Source organism: Peromyscus eremicus, chromosome 7 (genome assembly GCF_949786415.1).
Source record: "Peromyscus eremicus chromosome 7, PerEre_H2_v1, whole genome shotgun sequence".
NCBI classification, from domain to species: domain Eukaryota; kingdom Metazoa; phylum Chordata; class Mammalia; order Rodentia; family Cricetidae; genus Peromyscus; species Peromyscus eremicus.
Window position 1 is genome coordinate 69503558 of NC_081422.1, and position 17285 is coordinate 69520842.

Here is a 17285-nt window from a genome sequence, read left to right on the forward strand (position 1 = left end):
TTTTATATATATATATATATATTAGTGGCTTATTTATATATCTATATATATATAAATAAGTAGATTTAAAAAATTGAAAGACTAGCCATATAGACTCAAGGTTGCACCCCCACTCTACAGTGTATCAGTGAATATCCGGATGGTCTTGCTGGCCTCCTCTGCAGATTCTGCCTCTGATTTGGGGGTAGTCCTGTAAGTGTGCCATCCTTATCATCATCAAGAGCCTCTCTCTGGAGGAAGTGGGGAGCAGGAAGAGGTTTCCACCTTCGCTGTGAACTTGTACTAGCAAGCCCCATCTCCTAGCAGCACTCCAAGGCCTGAGAAGACAGCACAGGACGGGCTTGGGTAGATACTCAGAGCTTAGTCATGAAACCAACAGGCAGTCACCTGGCTAGAAGAGGAACTTTCGGCTGCTTCATTTAGTGTCATTTTAATGTTAACGTGCCATTTTTTCTTTTAGTGTGTTAGTAGTTCACTTTCTATTTGACAAGACAAAAATGTCATGACCAAGGCAACTTACAAGAGATGAATTTGGAGCTCACAGTTGCAGAGGTTTAGAGTCCATGCCCATCATAGCAGGAGCATGGCAGCAGACATGCAGGCATGGTGCTGAACCCATGCTGAGAGCACAAGGCAGAGAGACAGAGAGAGCTAGCTGGGAATGGCAGGGGCTTTTGAAATCCCAGTGACAACTTCTCCAACAAGGCCACATACTTCCTAATCCTTTCTAAGCATTTCCACCAACTGGGGACCAAGTATTCACATATATGAGCCTATGGGGGCCATTCTCATTCGAACCACGATGCTTAGGATGCAATAAATGTGAGATGTAATAAAATAGATATATTTTCATTGCTGTGGCTACATAAGTATGTGCACAGTAAGCAGCTTGTAGAAAAACAAAGTTGTTGCTTTTTTGTTTTGCTTTGTTCTGAGACAGAGTTTCTCTGTGTAGTCATGGCTGTCTTGAAACTCACTCTGTAGACCAGGCTGTCCTCAAACTCACAGAGATCCGCCTTCCTCTAAAAAGTTGCTTTTTTAAATAACTGAATGGGGCATGTTTAATTTGTCTTTACAGGTTCATCAATCTTTATTTATCCTAGGGGAGGTCTATGTACTGAGCTAATGAAATCTGAGCATTTTCAGTTAGGCTAAGCCATGATTGCACACTCATTACAGAATGGGCAAAGTGAGAGAGAATTCTGTCTTCTTTCTTTCTAGTATGCTCAGTGGACTTTCTTAGAACACTGTAGTGTGTGAACTGGAGGAGCTCTCTACAGCTCTATTTTTACTGCTACATGTCTCTTCCCTACTGTTTCATCGAGGTCTTCATTTTGATCACTGTTCTAGCTTTTGAATGCTTTCTTTTCTATTTTATCTACATGGCTCCTGACAAAAGAATCTTACCTTGGACAGCCTGGGTCTTGTGGGCTAACAGCGTTTGTTTTTCCACGCAGATTTGATGAGAAAAGGGCAGTGCAGCAACTAAGAGCATGTGGTGTCCTCGAGACCATCCGAATCAGTGCAGCGGGTTTTCCCTCACGGTGAGCCCATGGTCTGCAGATGTAAGGGAGCCCTGTGGGAGCAGTTTTGCTTGAATCTTTAAGCTGTTGTGGGCTTCTGTTCTAGGTGGACTTACCAAGAGTTTTTCAGCCGGTATCGGGTCCTAATGAAGCAAAAGGATGTGCTGGGAGATAGAAAGCAAACATGCAAGAATGTATTAGAGAAACTGATATTGGTGAGAATGATTTTCACTTAATGTTTCTGTGAGGTATTAGTCCAAGGCCTTGTCGTTATGAGCTGTAAAAGCCCTGCAAACTTATGTGTTAAATACCATGCCCCACGTTATTTGGGGTTGGTTAAGTAGGGAAACACCTGACCTAGAGGTCAAGTGAGACTCACTGTGTTTAGTGTGCTAGAAGTAATGTGGGTACTGACAGCCAACACCAGGAAACTGTTTTGAGAAGGGCTGGGCTCAGACTTGGGGTGCATTTTAGATAGTTTGATCATTGTCAACAAAATTAAGGGGATAAGTCCATTTTTATTTTAAAGACAAGTAATGCATTTTATAGATGAGCAAGCAGATGATTATGTCTACATCAAATATTGAGTGAGGACTAGAGATAAGGCTCAGTAGAAGAGTGCATACTGGACTCCAGAGGACTTGAGTTCAGTTTCTAGGACCTGTGTAGGATGGCCCACAACCACCTGTTACTCTAGCTCCCAAGGGAGCCAACATCTCTGGCATTCTTGGATACTTACATTTTCATGCACAGAGACACACACACACATGCATATAACTAAAAAAAATCTTAAAATCAAAAAATGACAAAAAATGCAGAGGAAGCAGGACAGATATCAAAGGAAGGCAAAATCATATCCCATCATGAGAAGGAAGAATACTTTCATGAGGAGTAGGATTTGAGTCAGACCCTGAAGAATGGGTATGTTTGGATAAAATGGAAAAAGCTATGAAAAAAGTAGAAAATACAGGATTTGCTAAAGTGGTTGGAGAAGCACTTACGAGCTCCTGCTGCTGTTGCAGAGGACTGTGTTCAGTTCCCAGCACCCACATTGGGTGGCGTGCAACTGTAGCTCCAGCTCCAGGAGATCCAATGCCCTCTTCTGACTCATGTGGGCACTCGTACACACATGACATACACTCATGTAGATGCATTAAAAAATTAAATCTTTAGGGATAGAAGGAGGGCTCCGAAGTTAAAAGCACCTGCTGTTTTTGCTGAGGACCTAGATTTGGTTGCCAGCATCCACATGGCAGCTCACAACCATTCTTCAAGTTCCAAGGATCCAGCACCTTCTTTTGGACTCTACAGACACTAGTCATGCACATAGTGCACATTATGTACAGGCAAGCAAAACACTGACACACATAAAAATTTTTAAGAAAGGAAACAGTAAGATGGCCTTTTACAGGGTAAGTGTTGTGTATCAGACAATAGAGAAAGTATTGGAATAGATAGATAATTGCGTATCTGTCTAAGAAGCTCTCAGACTATTGTGTGTCGTCACCTCGAGGGCTTGCTAGACACAGATTGCTGGCCCCTACCCCTAGAATTTCTGATTCAGTAGGTCTGGGATGGCCCAATAATTGAACACCATTTCCCCCACACTTTATTTATTTATTTGTTTATTTACTTATTTATTTATTTTCTGTGCTGGTGATAGAACCCAGGGCTTTGCATATGCTAGGTAAATGTTTTACCACTGAACTAAATCCCTTATAATTTGAATTTTTTAACAGTTCCCCAGGTCCCCACAGTACACATAGAAAATCTCTAATCTGAGTCTTTATGAGTTTGAGATCATGAAAAGGTTGTTTAAAAATTAATTTTACTTGTGCCTCACTATGAAGTAGTTAGTCATAATTACTAACTATTAATTAAATGTAATTCTTCTTTGATGACTTTTCCCCTTTGAGAGAACTAAGGATCCCATCTGTAACTAAGGATCCCATCCTTCTCTAAGGATGTAATGCTTTTTAAGATCTAGTGGGTTTTTTGTTTTTGTTTTTTGAGTTTGGCCCAATTCCTTTCTAATTTGGGTTCAGATGGGAATATGGAACAGAAAGCTGAGACAATCATGCACTTGCCTCCTCACCCAGACCACTCCAGGCCTGGATCCAATGGAGGCAGAGGCAGTAGCTGCGGTAAGATGGGACAGTGGGAGAGGACCTAGTTAGGGTTCCTCTGCAAAGTTATTAAATGATTTTAGACTTTTCAGATATATGTTACAGCTTCTGATTTTTTTAACTTCGTGTTTAAAGGGATATGTGCTTATAGCAAAAACTGAGTTTCTCTATTTTTGCTTAGAATTTCTGACACAGTAGTGATTAGTATATGTAAGTTCCACTGTTCTTTTTATATGAAAATGGTTAATGATTTGCATGCTTACATCTGAAGTGAATCACCCTAAATCACATGAATATCTCTATCTACTCTATAGCTCTGCTTATGCACAAAAGTCAATGCAATATAAATAATTGTATTTCTTATGAAAAATTGGCAATCTGTAAAAGATTTTAAACACATATATGAGGTTGCATTTGTTTTTTAGATACTGTTGAAGCAAAGTGATAACTATTTAGAAGCATACCCTTAATATGAACACAGGGATTTGGAGGAATTGTTCTTGGTTTGTTTTGTTTTTTTAACTTTTTATTTTGTGTGCTTTCTTCCTGCCTTATTCTTCACACTGGTGTTTTTGTTTCTTCAGCTGCTCATGGATTATACAGACTGATGTAATCTTACAGCGGGTCAGTCAGAGGGACTGTCAGCATCTCCATCTCCTTAAGAGGTTTAAAATTCAAACAAGCACATAATAGCTGCATAAAACCCAAGCCAGTTTGGGGCCCAGATATTAATTCCAGGTAGAATAATTCTGGAAAATAACTCTTAGGCTACCATCTTCTCTAAAATCCTTTCTATTTACACAACTTAAGTAGGATTTAAAAAAAAATCTGGCTCCATTAGTTCATTGAGATGTAGCCCAGGTTTTCGATAATAGATTCATCCTTTTACTAATTCTGCTTCTAGATTTTCTTTTCCCTATCTTGAATTTCTTTTATAAGGTCATTGTTTCTCTTTGTATTTTTCCTCTAAAATAGGACAAGGACAAATACCAGTTTGGTAAGACAAAGATCTTTTTCCGTGCTGGTCAAGTGGCCTATCTAGAAAAATTGAGGGCTGACAAACTGAGGGCTGCCTGCATCCGGATCCAGAAGACCATTCGTGGGTGGCTGCTAAGGAAGAAATACCTGTGCATGCAGAGGGCAGCCATCACGGTGCAGCGATACGTGCGGGGCTATCAGGCTCGATGGTAGGTCTGTCTCCTCATCTGACTCGTGGTCCATCCAGGACAGGTAGTCTGAATGACTGCCCTACCTGTGAAGATAGCATCTCACTCGTTATTCGTGTCAAAGCACAACAAATTAACTTACAAGACAATTAAAAGGAATAAAATTTCACATAGACTTATAATAATTCAGATTTGAATTGCTACCAACTTAGGTCCTTAGCATTTGTATCTCTTTTTACCATAACATGGAACTTGAAGAAATTGTATATAAATTGAAATAGCCATGAATATGAGACAGTTAATCTTGACTCTATGAAGGGGCAATTAACAAAAATGTTCTAACAAATAGCTATATTTCAGTGTGATTACATATACAAACAGTTTTAATTTTATGAAGTTTTAAGCTTTATGAACTTCCTTTTCTTTATTGTGAAATGTGACAATATGGGACATCCTGCTTTTCAAAATTAGGGAAACTCAGTGAAAAAATACTTCAGAAGCTACATGTTGCTGAACACATGTAAGTTAATATAAATGCTTATTTGCCGTGAACATTAGAATAATGAACAGTGAGGTTCTGCTCAGGCTACCTGAGCAGACATTGACATTGATGTTTTGCAGTCTCGATGACTGACAGTACACCACTGTTTCCTTTGGCCAGCTATGCCAAGTTTCTGCGCAGGACCAAGGCAGCAACCACCATTCAAAAGTACTGGCGCATGTATGTGGTCCGCAGGAGGTACAAGGTTCGACGAGCTGCCACTGTTGTTCTTCAGTCTTATTTGAGAGGCTATTTGGCAAGAAATAGGTATCGCAAGGTAAGATGCTGTTTTCAAGTTTGTTCATGCATTCCAGTAACATTAATTATATTTTCTGTCTGTACAAAGTTCCGTAGAGACTGTTGTGGACAGAGAAGCCATGTGGAGAAAACCAACAATTGAAATGCATGCTGGGGGCTGGAGAGATGGCTCAGAGGTTAAGAGCACTGCTTGTTCTTGCAAAGGTCCTGAGTTCAATTCCCAGCAACCACATGGTGGCTCACAACCATCTGTAATGAGACCTGGTGCCCTCTTCTGGCCTGCAGGCGTACTTGCAGACAGAACACTATACATAATAAATAAATAAATCTTTAAAAAAAAATGCATGCTGGTATTAATTAGATATACTTGTTAACAAGACAATAGAAAAGAAAATTTACTTCCCTTTCCATTTGTTTGTACAGTTTGTAAAATTAAAAAAATAAATGTGAAATAAAAATCACCAACTTGGTTGATGAAAACAACAGAACTTATTTTCTCAACTTTCTGAAGGCCAAAAGTCCAAAACCACTGGGCTGTAATCAAGGTATCAGCAATACCACATTCTCCAAAGCCCCAAGACAGAATATATTCCTTGTCCCTTCCAGTGGTAGCCTGCACTCCTGTACCTGTGGCCACATTGCCCCTATCTCTGCTCTGTCTTTATATCATTTGTCTCTTACAAAAAAATAATCATGGGCTGGTTAGATCTCTGGAACCCACATTGTGGAAGGAGGGAATCAGCTCCTTCATATGCCCCCCCCCCAATAATTGTTTTTTAAGGTATTTTTTAAAGTATGATGATATTTAGGTCCTACCTTCATCATCAAGGATAATATCCCTATCTCAAGATCCTTAACCTAGTCACATCTACAAAGCCCCTTTTTCCAAATAAAATGACAACTACAAGTTGTAGAGATTAGGACATTGTGTTGTGAGGCCCATTATTCAGACAGCTACAGAGAGGTAAAGTCTACAAATAGGTTAAATATATGGCCGGGGACAGAAAGTCAACCTGAGAATGGGAAAAGCTTAGGAGAACTTAGCATGGTGAAGAGGAAATAACTGTAACATTTGTATGATTAAAATACATTAACTGGAATGTGGTACCTTTTTTTGATTGTGTGTGTGTATGTTTTGCAGGCTTGTCAGTATGTATATATGCAAGTTGTGCATACATACGTAGAGACCAGAGCAGGACTTGGGTTGTCTTACTTATTGCCTTGCAACAGCCTCTTACTGAGCCTGAAGCTCATGGCCTTGGCCAGGCTGGTCGGCCAGTGAACCCCCAAGATCAGCTTCTCTACCTCCCAGTGCTAGGGTTACGGGGACATGTATCCATGTATCTTATGTGAGTGCTGGGAACTCGAGCTTAAGTCTTCATGTGTGTGTAGCGAACGATTCGTACCCACTAAGTCATCTTACAAGCCCAACAAATAATCTTTTTTACATGAGGCACTGGGGTTGAGTTCAAGGTTTCATACATGCTAACCATGCATCTTCTACTAAGCCCCGCTCTCATCCTGACAAGTACTCTTTCTATCTTAGAATCACTGTTACCCTGTAGATCATAGATCACCTGTGTGTGGTTGTGTGTGTGTATGCATAGAGAGGGTGTACACACATGTGCCACTGTGTCAGTGCGGGTGTCAGAGGACACACTGTTACCCTGTAGATCATAGATCACCTGCATGTGGTTGTGTGTGTGTGCATAGAGAGGGTGTACACACGTGTGCCACTGTGTCAGTGCAGGTGTTAGAGGGCATCTTGTAGGACTTGATTCATTCCATCATGTGGGTTCCAGGGAAAAAAACCTCTTTCCTAAAAATTGTTCACGTTGTCTCTGCTTAATGGCCTTTGGTGACAAGAAATTTGTCTTATAAGGTAGCCATTTTCTTCTAAGTTGTGTAAAACTTTAAGAGACTATCATGACTTCATAAGAGTCAAAGGAAGATTACTTTGTTGTACATTTTCTTGTGTTTAGCTTTCCCTTTCAAGCTTTGTGTCTTTACCTTGGCATCTACAACAGATTCCTGGGGCATTAGAAACAACAGCGGTAGGAAATCACACTAGAATGATAAACTTCAAATGTGGCAGACAAGAGCCGCAGCTTTAGGCTGAGGGAGGTGGCACATGCCTTTAATCCCAGCATTCAGCAGGTGGACCTCCATGAGTTCAATGCCAGCCTAGTCTACGTAGTGAGTTCCGGGCCAACCAGGGCTACCCAGAAAGACCCTGTTTCAAACAAACAAAAAGCTTGTCACCTTCTGAGTTTCAGGAGTGAGGTCAATAAGTCATTAATAACCTTTACTATCTCAGGTGTCAGCCTCTCAGCTAGCTTGCTGGCCGTCCCACGACCTCAAGTTCAGGCCTAATATATAGTGAAGAAGTGTAGCAGGACAATCTTTTATTTTAATAGCACATCGTTAATAAAGTACCTGGTTCTTAGTTTTATAAGACCTCTTACCAGCAGAAATCATACACCAATAAGGAAACTGATGTATTTTTTATGTTCTTTGTAGAATTTTTTCCCTTTTGCAATCTGGTTCCAATTCTATGTATTTTTATTTATAGTCCTGTGTGTGTGTGTGTGTGTGTGTGTGTGTGTGTGTGTAATGTAACTAGAAAAGTGGACATTGAAAGGTGATTTGAGAAATATGTGTATATATATATATATTGATGTACCTTTATATTTCTGTGATGTATAATCCACATAAAAACACTGTTGATTCAATTTTTGTCCTTCTCTCTGGGTATGGATTCTCAGTTTGACATACATAGGTGGATAGACTTGAGTTTTGAGTCGAGTCTAGAGACTCAGGTTATCTATCTTTTTCTGCAGATACTCCGTGAGCACAAAGCAGTCATCATCCAGAAACGTGTCCGTGGCTGGCTGGCTCGTACACATTATAAGAGGACCATGCAAGCCATCATCTACCTTCAGTGCTGCTTCCGGCGAATGATGGCCAAGCGTGAACTGAAGAAGCTGAAAATCGAGGCTCGCTCTGTGGAACGCTACAAGAAGCTCCACATCGGCATGGAAAACAAGATTATGCAGCTGCAGCGCAAAGTGGATGAGCAGGTGTGTCTTTAAAGGAGCCCGAAGCTAGAGCACAGCGGAAGAGACCCACTGGGTTCTTTCTAGTGGCCTCTCTTCGTGACTTTACCCTGAAAGAAAGGAACAGACAGGAGTTTACTTTTTAAAACACCCTGCTCCAGACCTCTGTGATCATGGATCATATGATAATGTATGCTCGGCAGAAGGAGTCTTTCACCACTGCCCCTTATCTGGTTTTTGCCTCTTAATGGTTGTGTGGTGCAGCAGTCACGAGAGAAGCAGGAAGATGTACAGGCTTCTGAGGGGCCCAATCTATTGGCAGAGAGAAACTCCTCTTGCCTAACTGTAGTTACTAAATAGTGTTTTAGTACATGCAAATAATATAGAGATAGTTAAGAATATGTAAGAGAAAAGGATAGCAAGGAGAGATGGGTCAAAATGAAATGGGCTTCATCAGAAAGGTTTTATGAGTGAAATAAGAGGAATTTTAAGATTTTTAGTCTACTTTATCATTCTTACTCATCTTCTACCTAGCTCATGCTTATTTTTTTTGTATTAGCCCCAAGTTCTGACCTATAGTAGGCAGATACTATCACTGAGCTAAAATCTCAAGCCTTAAGATAAATGTAGTAGCTTAAATCTGTATTATAGGTATGCAGGAGGCTGAGATGGGAGAACTGCCTCAAATTCAAGGCTACCCTGGGTTACAGTGTGAGATTATGTCTCAAAACAACAAATAAATATAAATTCTTATGTATATGTATATCTATCTCCATAGTCTTTTTTTGTTTTGTTTTGTTTTTTTGTTTTTGTTTTTTTCAAAACAGGGTTTCTCTGTAGCTTTGGAGCCTGTCCTGGAACTCGCTCTGTAGATCAGGCTGGCTTTGAACTCACAGAGATCTGCCTGTCTCTGCCTCCTGAGTGCTAGGATTAAAGGCATGCCCTACAACTGCCCAGCTTTTTTCTTTTTTCTTTTCTTTCTTTCTTTTTTAAAGAGAGGCCCTTATTCCCTTATTGAATTACACAGGCTAGCCTTAAAGTTGTAGTCCTCCTGTTTCTGCCCAACAAGTAGCTGGAATTACAGGTTTGTGTTACCACACCCAGGTTTAGTACATGGTTTTTAATATTACTCTAACATAGTTTCAAAAGGCAAGTGTCCATTCCCTTATTTTTAATTAATTATTATTTATTTATTTTAATTTTATGTGTATTGATATTTTGCCTGTATGTATGTCTGTGCACCATGTGTGTGCAGTGCCTGTGGAGGTCAGAAGGTCAGATTCCCTGAAACTAGAGTTACAGATGGTTGTGAGCCCCAGTGTGGGTGCTGGGAATTGAACCAGATTTGGAAGAACAGCCAGTACCCTTAACCAGCAAGCCATCTCTCTAGCCCCTTCCCTTACTTCTGGATTAAAAATTAGGAAACTCTGGGGCTGGAGGGATGGTTCAGCAGTTAAGAGCACCGGCTACTCTTTCAGAAATCCTCTGAGTTCAATTCCCAGCACCCACATGGAGGCTCACAGTCATCTAGAGCTATAGTCCCATGGGATCCGCTTCCCTCTTCTGGTGTGCAAGTGTATATACAGACAAAACACCCGTATGCATAAAGTATATAAATAAATCCTTTTTAAAAATTAGGAACTTAAGAATTTACTGTGAAACTCTATGATTATGAGAAAATCATATTTATGTTGCATATCATATAAAGCAGAATTAATTGCTCTGTGCTGTTAACTATTTGTATGATGAAGAAGCCATTGGTTAGATTATGGAAAGTGCTGAGCATAGGTAGAACTAATGCCCATATCCTTAACTACTTACACTAAGGAAATGTATTGTTACTATGTCCTGGTTCTGATGCTCAATGTTATTGAGGTTTTTTTGTTTGTGGGTTTTTGTTTTTGTTTTTGTTCTTGACACAGTTTTTACTATTTTTGCTCTGGCTGTCCTAGAACTTACTCTTTAGACCAGGCTGGCCTTGAATTCACAGAGGTCCACCTGCCTCTGCCTCCTAATTGCTGGGATTAAAAGGGTATACCACCATGCCCAGCTCAATGTTGTTTTTAATGCCAGGTATATTATGATTGTTTTAGTATAGCAAATTTGGCCAGATTCTATCTCCATACTGTAATGATGTAACAAGAATTCATAGCTTGAATGGCATGGTATAACATTCCTTTAATCCTAGCAGCTCAGAGGTAGAGGCAGAGACAGAGGCAAGTGGATCTTTATGAGTTTGAGGCAGCCTGGTCTACATAATAAGACCCTGTCTCAAAAAAAAAAAAAAAAAAAAAAAAGGAATTCATGGCTGGACTTGGTGGTGCACACCTATAATTTGAGGCAGAGGATCATGAGTTCTAGGCTTTTGGGTTACACAAGTTCTGGAGCAGTTGGACTAAATAGTAAGACCCAGTCTCCAAAACAAAGCAAAAGGAAAAACCTAAAAGAATGTAATTAATCAAAGCCTAGAAGAATCTAATCAGTGTGGTTTTCCTGCTGCATACATTTGATCGTTCATATTGTAAGTATTTACTTATTGTTATTGATGTTTGTATTTAAAGAACAAAGACTACAAATGCCTCATGGAGAAACTAACCAATCTGGAAGGACTATACAACTCTGAGACTGAAAAACTACGAAATGATGTAGAACGTCTTCAGCTAAGTGAGGAGGAAGCTAAGGTTGCCACTGGACGCGTCCTTAGTCTACAGGAAGAAATTGCCAAACTCCGCAAAGACCTGGAACAAACTCGATCAGAGAAAAAATGCATTGAAGAACGAGCAGATAAATACAAACAAGAAACTGAGCAGGTAGGAGTAGTATTCTTATCCCCATTGCCCTGTGTACAGAGTAAATGCTGTCATCCTGCCCTGGCCCATGTGACTCTATATTCATTTTAATCAAAGACATAATGTAAATTCCAGAGGGTTTATAGTTCATACTGATGTTTCCCAAACATCTCGGCCCCATAATCAACAAGTGGGCCATAATCTTGAGGTGTAGAACATTTAGCTCTAGTAAGAACAGAAACAAAGCAGTGTTTCAGCAATGAAATTGATGTCTATGTACTATCTTAGTTTTCTGTTGCTATAACAAAATGCCTCAGACTAGGTATTTATAAAGATTAGAGGCTTACAGCACCATATTTCTGGAGGCTAAGAAGTCTAAGAGTATGGTACCAGCATCTGGTGAAGATTTTTTGGTTAAGTTACATCATAATATCAGGGGATCACATAGCAAAGAAAAACAGGTATGCCACTTTTATAGCAAAACCACTCCCTCAGTAATATATTAATCCATAAATAGGTTACCCTGTTCATCAGGGCACAGTTTTTATAACCCAGTTGTCTCCCTAAGGTCCCACCTGCAGATATTAACAGTGAGTTTAAGGACATTGAGAGAAGACAGCCACATCATAGCATTGATTACAGACTCTTTCAGTGTGAACTTCATGAGATATAGAATCCTTATTCTTGATAAGGGATGCCATGATTCTGAGGTACAACAGTGACCTATTAGTCCCTGAACTTATATATAGTAGGAATTCCTATGGAAACCTGTGTTAAACCATGTTAAGTCCAAGTCAGAGAAATCTAGGCAGGAGCTGCTGAGCAGATGGAACTCCCCAAATGTTCAGTCTCATCCATGCTTCCATGCTATGAATTTAGCTTATGTAAAAACTCATTGAACATGGGAAATTGCAGAGCTCCCAAGTAATGGTAAAAAAGTGTATTTAAACATTTCTAAAAGACCCTTACAATTGGACTTTCTGAGAAGTAGTAATTGATTTGAATGAGTCCACAGGGATCACCTTCTGTAGATGAAAACAGCTGAATTGTCAGCAGCAACTGAATAATCCTCACTTGCTTCTTCTATACTGGATTCTGAACATGGATGGCAGCCTCTTCAGGAAGAGCTTAGATGAACTGCAGGCAAAACAGTGTAGCCAGGAAGACTGCTGCCCTATCCTCATGGTGCTCAGGTCCATAGAATTCCTCTGCATCAGAGTGAGACCCCGACACCATACACAGACAGGGCAGTGCCACTGTGCAGCGTCCCTTAGCATAGTGGGTTTGTTCTTGAATAATTCAAATATGTGTTCTAAAGGATGCCCTTGAGCACTTACGATCCCTTTCCTTCCTCAGTCTCTGAACACTTTCACGATTCCTCTGGAAAGATGCCTTTTTCTTCTTTCTTCCTTTCTTTCTTCCTTCCTTCCTTCCTTCCTTCCTTCCTTCCTTCCTTCCTTCCTTCCTTCCTTCCTTTCTTTCTTTCTTTCTTTCTTTCTTTCTTTCTTTCTTTCTTTCTTTCTCTGTGTGTGTGTTTTGCTGGAGATTGACCTTCTTAAAACCCCATTACCCTCTCAAAAAGGAAGGCAAGGTCCAAATGTAACACATCTTTGCCTGGATAAAGTAATATTCCACAACACACAGTGCAGTGACTTGGCGCTGCACCCATGTTTATGATTCATTGTATACCTATATGAAATTCTCAGAATAAATAAAACATTTTATTTTTAAAAGAATTCATGGGGTTGGAGAGGTGTCTCAGCTGTTAAGTGTGTTGTGTCTCTTGCCCTTCCAGAGGACCAGAGTTTAGTTTCTGGCCTGTATATCTGTAGTTCCAGCTCTGTAGGGTCCAGCACTCTCTTCTGGCTGTGGACACACCCACACATATAGCATGCACTCACACATACACATAAAACAATTTTAAAGACTCCTATCTCTAATCTCTTGAATCTGCCCATTTGAATTGTGGTACTCTAGTGGTACAACGAGAAGGTGTTTGATGGCTAATCTTAGTTGTCAACTTGACACACTGGAATGAGGGAATCCCAAAGAATTGCCTCTATCAGAATTTCCTTGAGCATGTCTGTGGGGTGTTTTCTCCATTGCTAATTGGTGTGGGAGGGCCCAGCCCACTGTGATTGGTGTCATCCCTAGGCATGTGGGCCTGGGCTGTATAAGAAAGATAGCTGAGCATGAGCCTAGGAGCAAGAAACTCTGTGGTTTCTTCTTCAAACTCCTGCCTTGGCTTCCCCTGATGATGGACTGTGACCTGGGCATGTAAGATGAAATAAACCCTTTCCTCTCCAAGTTGCTTTTGATCAGAGTGTTCTATCACAGCAATAGAAATCAAAATAGAGCAAGGTGATATCATTACTTTGGGAACAGATGTTTTGTAGATGCTAGCCAGATGCTAAGTGTTCATAGTACAGAGTAAAACAGGCACCTTCACAGTCCTTTTCCTCCAAGATATGTCTAGTCTATTGGAGAAGGCAAAAAAAAAATAGATCATTCATATGGACTGTAAAGAGGCTACACAAAGTTTTCCAATAGCCCAGAGAAAAGGTCTGTAATGGAGATGGTTTTCAAGAAGTTTCTTTGGAGGGAGTAAATTTGGGACAAGTATGCCAGGTGACAAGACGTAACTAGGTGAAGACAGGAGGCATGGACAGTGACTGTTGTGTGGGACATCTCGGTCCACTACGGCATCTCAGTTCGGTGTTTCATTTTATAGCTGGTGTCAAATTTGAAGGAAGAAAATACTTTGCTGAAACAGGAAAAGGAGACCCTCAATCACCTCATCGTGGAGCAGGCTAAGGAGATGACAGGTAAGGTTTGTGTGGGTTCAACCTAGCAAAAACCAACCAATTTCAAACCTAAGTTTTATAAGTTTGACATTATGTTACCAGTTACACAGTATTGCTTAGAACTGAAAAAAATTTAAAGTTTTGGCTGTCATCTACGTTTACAAGCAAGAGTCCCAAATATTTAGTAAAATTAGTCAACTTATGAAGTTGATCTCTGGTCTCTGTGTACTAATGTGAAGCTATTCAGTAATATCATATGTAGCTTTTAAAACTTTGCTTTGTATGTATGAGTTTTAACTTACAGGAGTCTTACTGATTTAATAAGAATTCTTGAGCTAATTTATGGGTAGATGTGTGTGTGTGTGTGTGTGTGTCTGTCCTTTTACACACACACACACACACACACACACACACACACACACACACGCATTTGTTTCTTTGAGTCAAGTCTGACTTTGAACTTGAGATCTTCCTGCCTCACCCTTCCAAATGTGCCTCCACACCTGGCTATTCGCATATTTTCAAACTGATATAATTGGAAATATTTGTAGGAACAGTACAATAATTGGTATATGTGTAATGATCAAGTCAAGGTAACCAACATTTTCATCTACTCAAAATCTGTCATTTGTACTTATGGGGAACCTTCCCACTCTCCTACCCAGCTGTACTTTGGAACCTTTATCTAACTTCTCTCCAACCTCCTCTTCTGGCTTTCCCAGTGCACGGTGACCATTTTTTGTATAACTCTTTTCTATCCAATCAGTTTTTTAAAAAGCATCTTTATTGATTGAGAACATATACTGTTTGTCTTTCTGGGCCTCACTTATTTTTTAATTTATATTTTACTAAAACAGTGGGTGCCATCCTATTAAGTTCAACTCCTTTTGCTCCCAAACTAAAAATGAAAAGTAATTTTTAAGATAAAGGACTAAGTAGATATGCACATTTATTCTATTCATTGATTGTGGGGTTGATTAAAATGGTCCATCAGATTGGCCTATTAGCATGTCTCTTGATTGCTAACTGATGTAGGAGGGCCCAGTCCACTGTGGGTGGTACCATCCCCAGGCAGATGGGTGCGGACAGTATAAACAAAGGGAGCTGAATGTGAGCCTGCGAGCAAGCCAGTAAGCAGCATCTGCTTCAGTTCCTACCTCTAAGTTCCTGCTTGAGCTCCTGCCCTGGTTTGCCTCAAAGACTGACTGTAACTTGTAAGCTAAATAAAACCCTTTCCTCCCCAAGTAGGTTTTAGTCCGTGTTTTATCACAGTAACAAATGGAGGCATTGTGAAAGTAATCCAGAGTAAAGATTAGAGAGATAGTAAGGAATGAGCCGAAAGTTTTCCCTTAAGACCATGGTGATAAGAGCTCTCTGTACTCCCCTCACATGATCTCTTCCCTCCAATTAAAGATGATGTAGAGGAACAAGAATCGTCCTGGAATTAATAACCTTAACTTAAAAATAAGGTGAAGACAAGAAGCCAGAGGAAAATGTTAAAAGGGGCAAAAGAAAACAGTATGGAAAGAAGGTGTCCAGGATGCAGATTGTCAGGGAAGGATCCAGAATGATGGAAACATTTCTAAGGAAATATACAATGTTTTTTGAAATTGACTATAGGAATGAAGAAGTAAGAATGGATTTGTCTTGAAATTTTTGTTGGAAGTCTTGGACTAGCTTCTATAAACTGGTGGGAATAAAGGATAATTTATAGAATGTCTTTGAAAATTTTCTCATTTATTAATTCATAATTTATGGAATCCCTCCCCTAGGAAAGCATTGTGGAAGGCATCAAGGAAACAGTAGAGACTCTTGCATCCCTTGACTCATGGAGCTGGCAGAGAGTTAAATGATAGAGCAATAGAAGCAGCTAGGGCAGTTTTAAACTAACCCCCAAATATAAGAATACAAAGAGCATATTGGTAGGAGACCAATTATATTATGAAAGTAATTGGTTGAGCTACTGGGTTACACTGTATACCTTCTTTTAAGAAGTATTTTTTAACTTAATTTAATCTTATGTGTATGGGTGTTTTGTCTGCATTTATATCTGTGCACCATGTGTATGTCTGGTGACTGTGGAGGTCCAAAGAGGGAGCTGGATCCCAAAGAACTGAAGTTACAGGTTGTAAGCCACCATGTGGGTCCTTGGAATTAAACCTAGGTCCTCTAGAAGAGCAGCCGGTACTCTTGACTACTGAGCCTCCATGCATAGCTGCTTTATTTTTTTATTACCTGCAGTCAGTGGCTAATCTCTGAACTCCAAACCATGTCCAGCCAAGAGAAAGCTCCTGGCAGAAAAGGCAGTGAGGTGGGGAACTGGAAAAGTTAGGGTACTTAAGCAGCACGTGAGAGATGGCACAGAAGTAATTAGCACCGTGGGCAGAGCCTAAGCAGTCATCTAGTTAGAAGTGGAGGGGTAATAGGATGACAGGGCTTCAGTGTGCTATGAGATTATATGATAGAATATGGGCCTGAGACACACAGACAAATATAGAGTAGGAGGGCAAGTCCCTTAAAAGTCACTATTCTCTTGAAGAATGACTTTTTGAATCATTATTTAGCCGAAATAATTTATGAATATCAGAATTTATTAGTAAGATGGCTCATTTCCAAGCCTAAGGACCTAAATTCAATCCCTGGGCCACATGGTGAATGAAGAAAATTGATTTCCATAAGTAGTTGTCTTCTGGCCTCCACATGTATGCTATGACATGCACACACACACAAAAAAATTTTATTGGATTTTATAATATCCTAAAACAACACTATTGGAATAAAAATATATGTGCCAATACTTACATGAATGACCTAAGAGAATACTATGTAAATATATCTATATCTATATCTATATCTATATCTATATCTATATCTATATCTATATCTATATATACATATATTAGTTTATTTGTTATTGCTTACTAGACTAGTACGTAGTGGAAGTTTATCCAGAAGTTCTTGTAGTCTGGGTGTAGTGGTGCACACCCATAATCCCAGCACTGAGGAAATTGAAGCAGGATGG

The 17285-nt window shown here is 39.9% G+C and overlaps 1 protein-coding gene across 1 annotated transcript in view; it reads left to right on the forward strand.

Annotated features, from left to right (window-relative positions):
* Positions 1-17285, forward strand: part of Myo5a (myosin VA) — a 113652-nt gene that overhangs the window by 55058 nt on the left and 41309 nt on the right. The window contains exons 17-23 of the mRNA XM_059269055.1: positions 1458-1544; positions 1630-1738; positions 4625-4836; positions 5477-5633; positions 8455-8694; positions 11232-11480; positions 14191-14284. Coding sequence (XP_059125038.1) covers positions 1458-1544; positions 1630-1738; positions 4625-4836; positions 5477-5633; positions 8455-8694; positions 11232-11480; positions 14191-14284 — 1148 coding nt within the window. The remainder of the gene's footprint in view (positions 1-1457; positions 1545-1629; positions 1739-4624; positions 4837-5476; positions 5634-8454; positions 8695-11231; positions 11481-14190; positions 14285-17285) is intronic.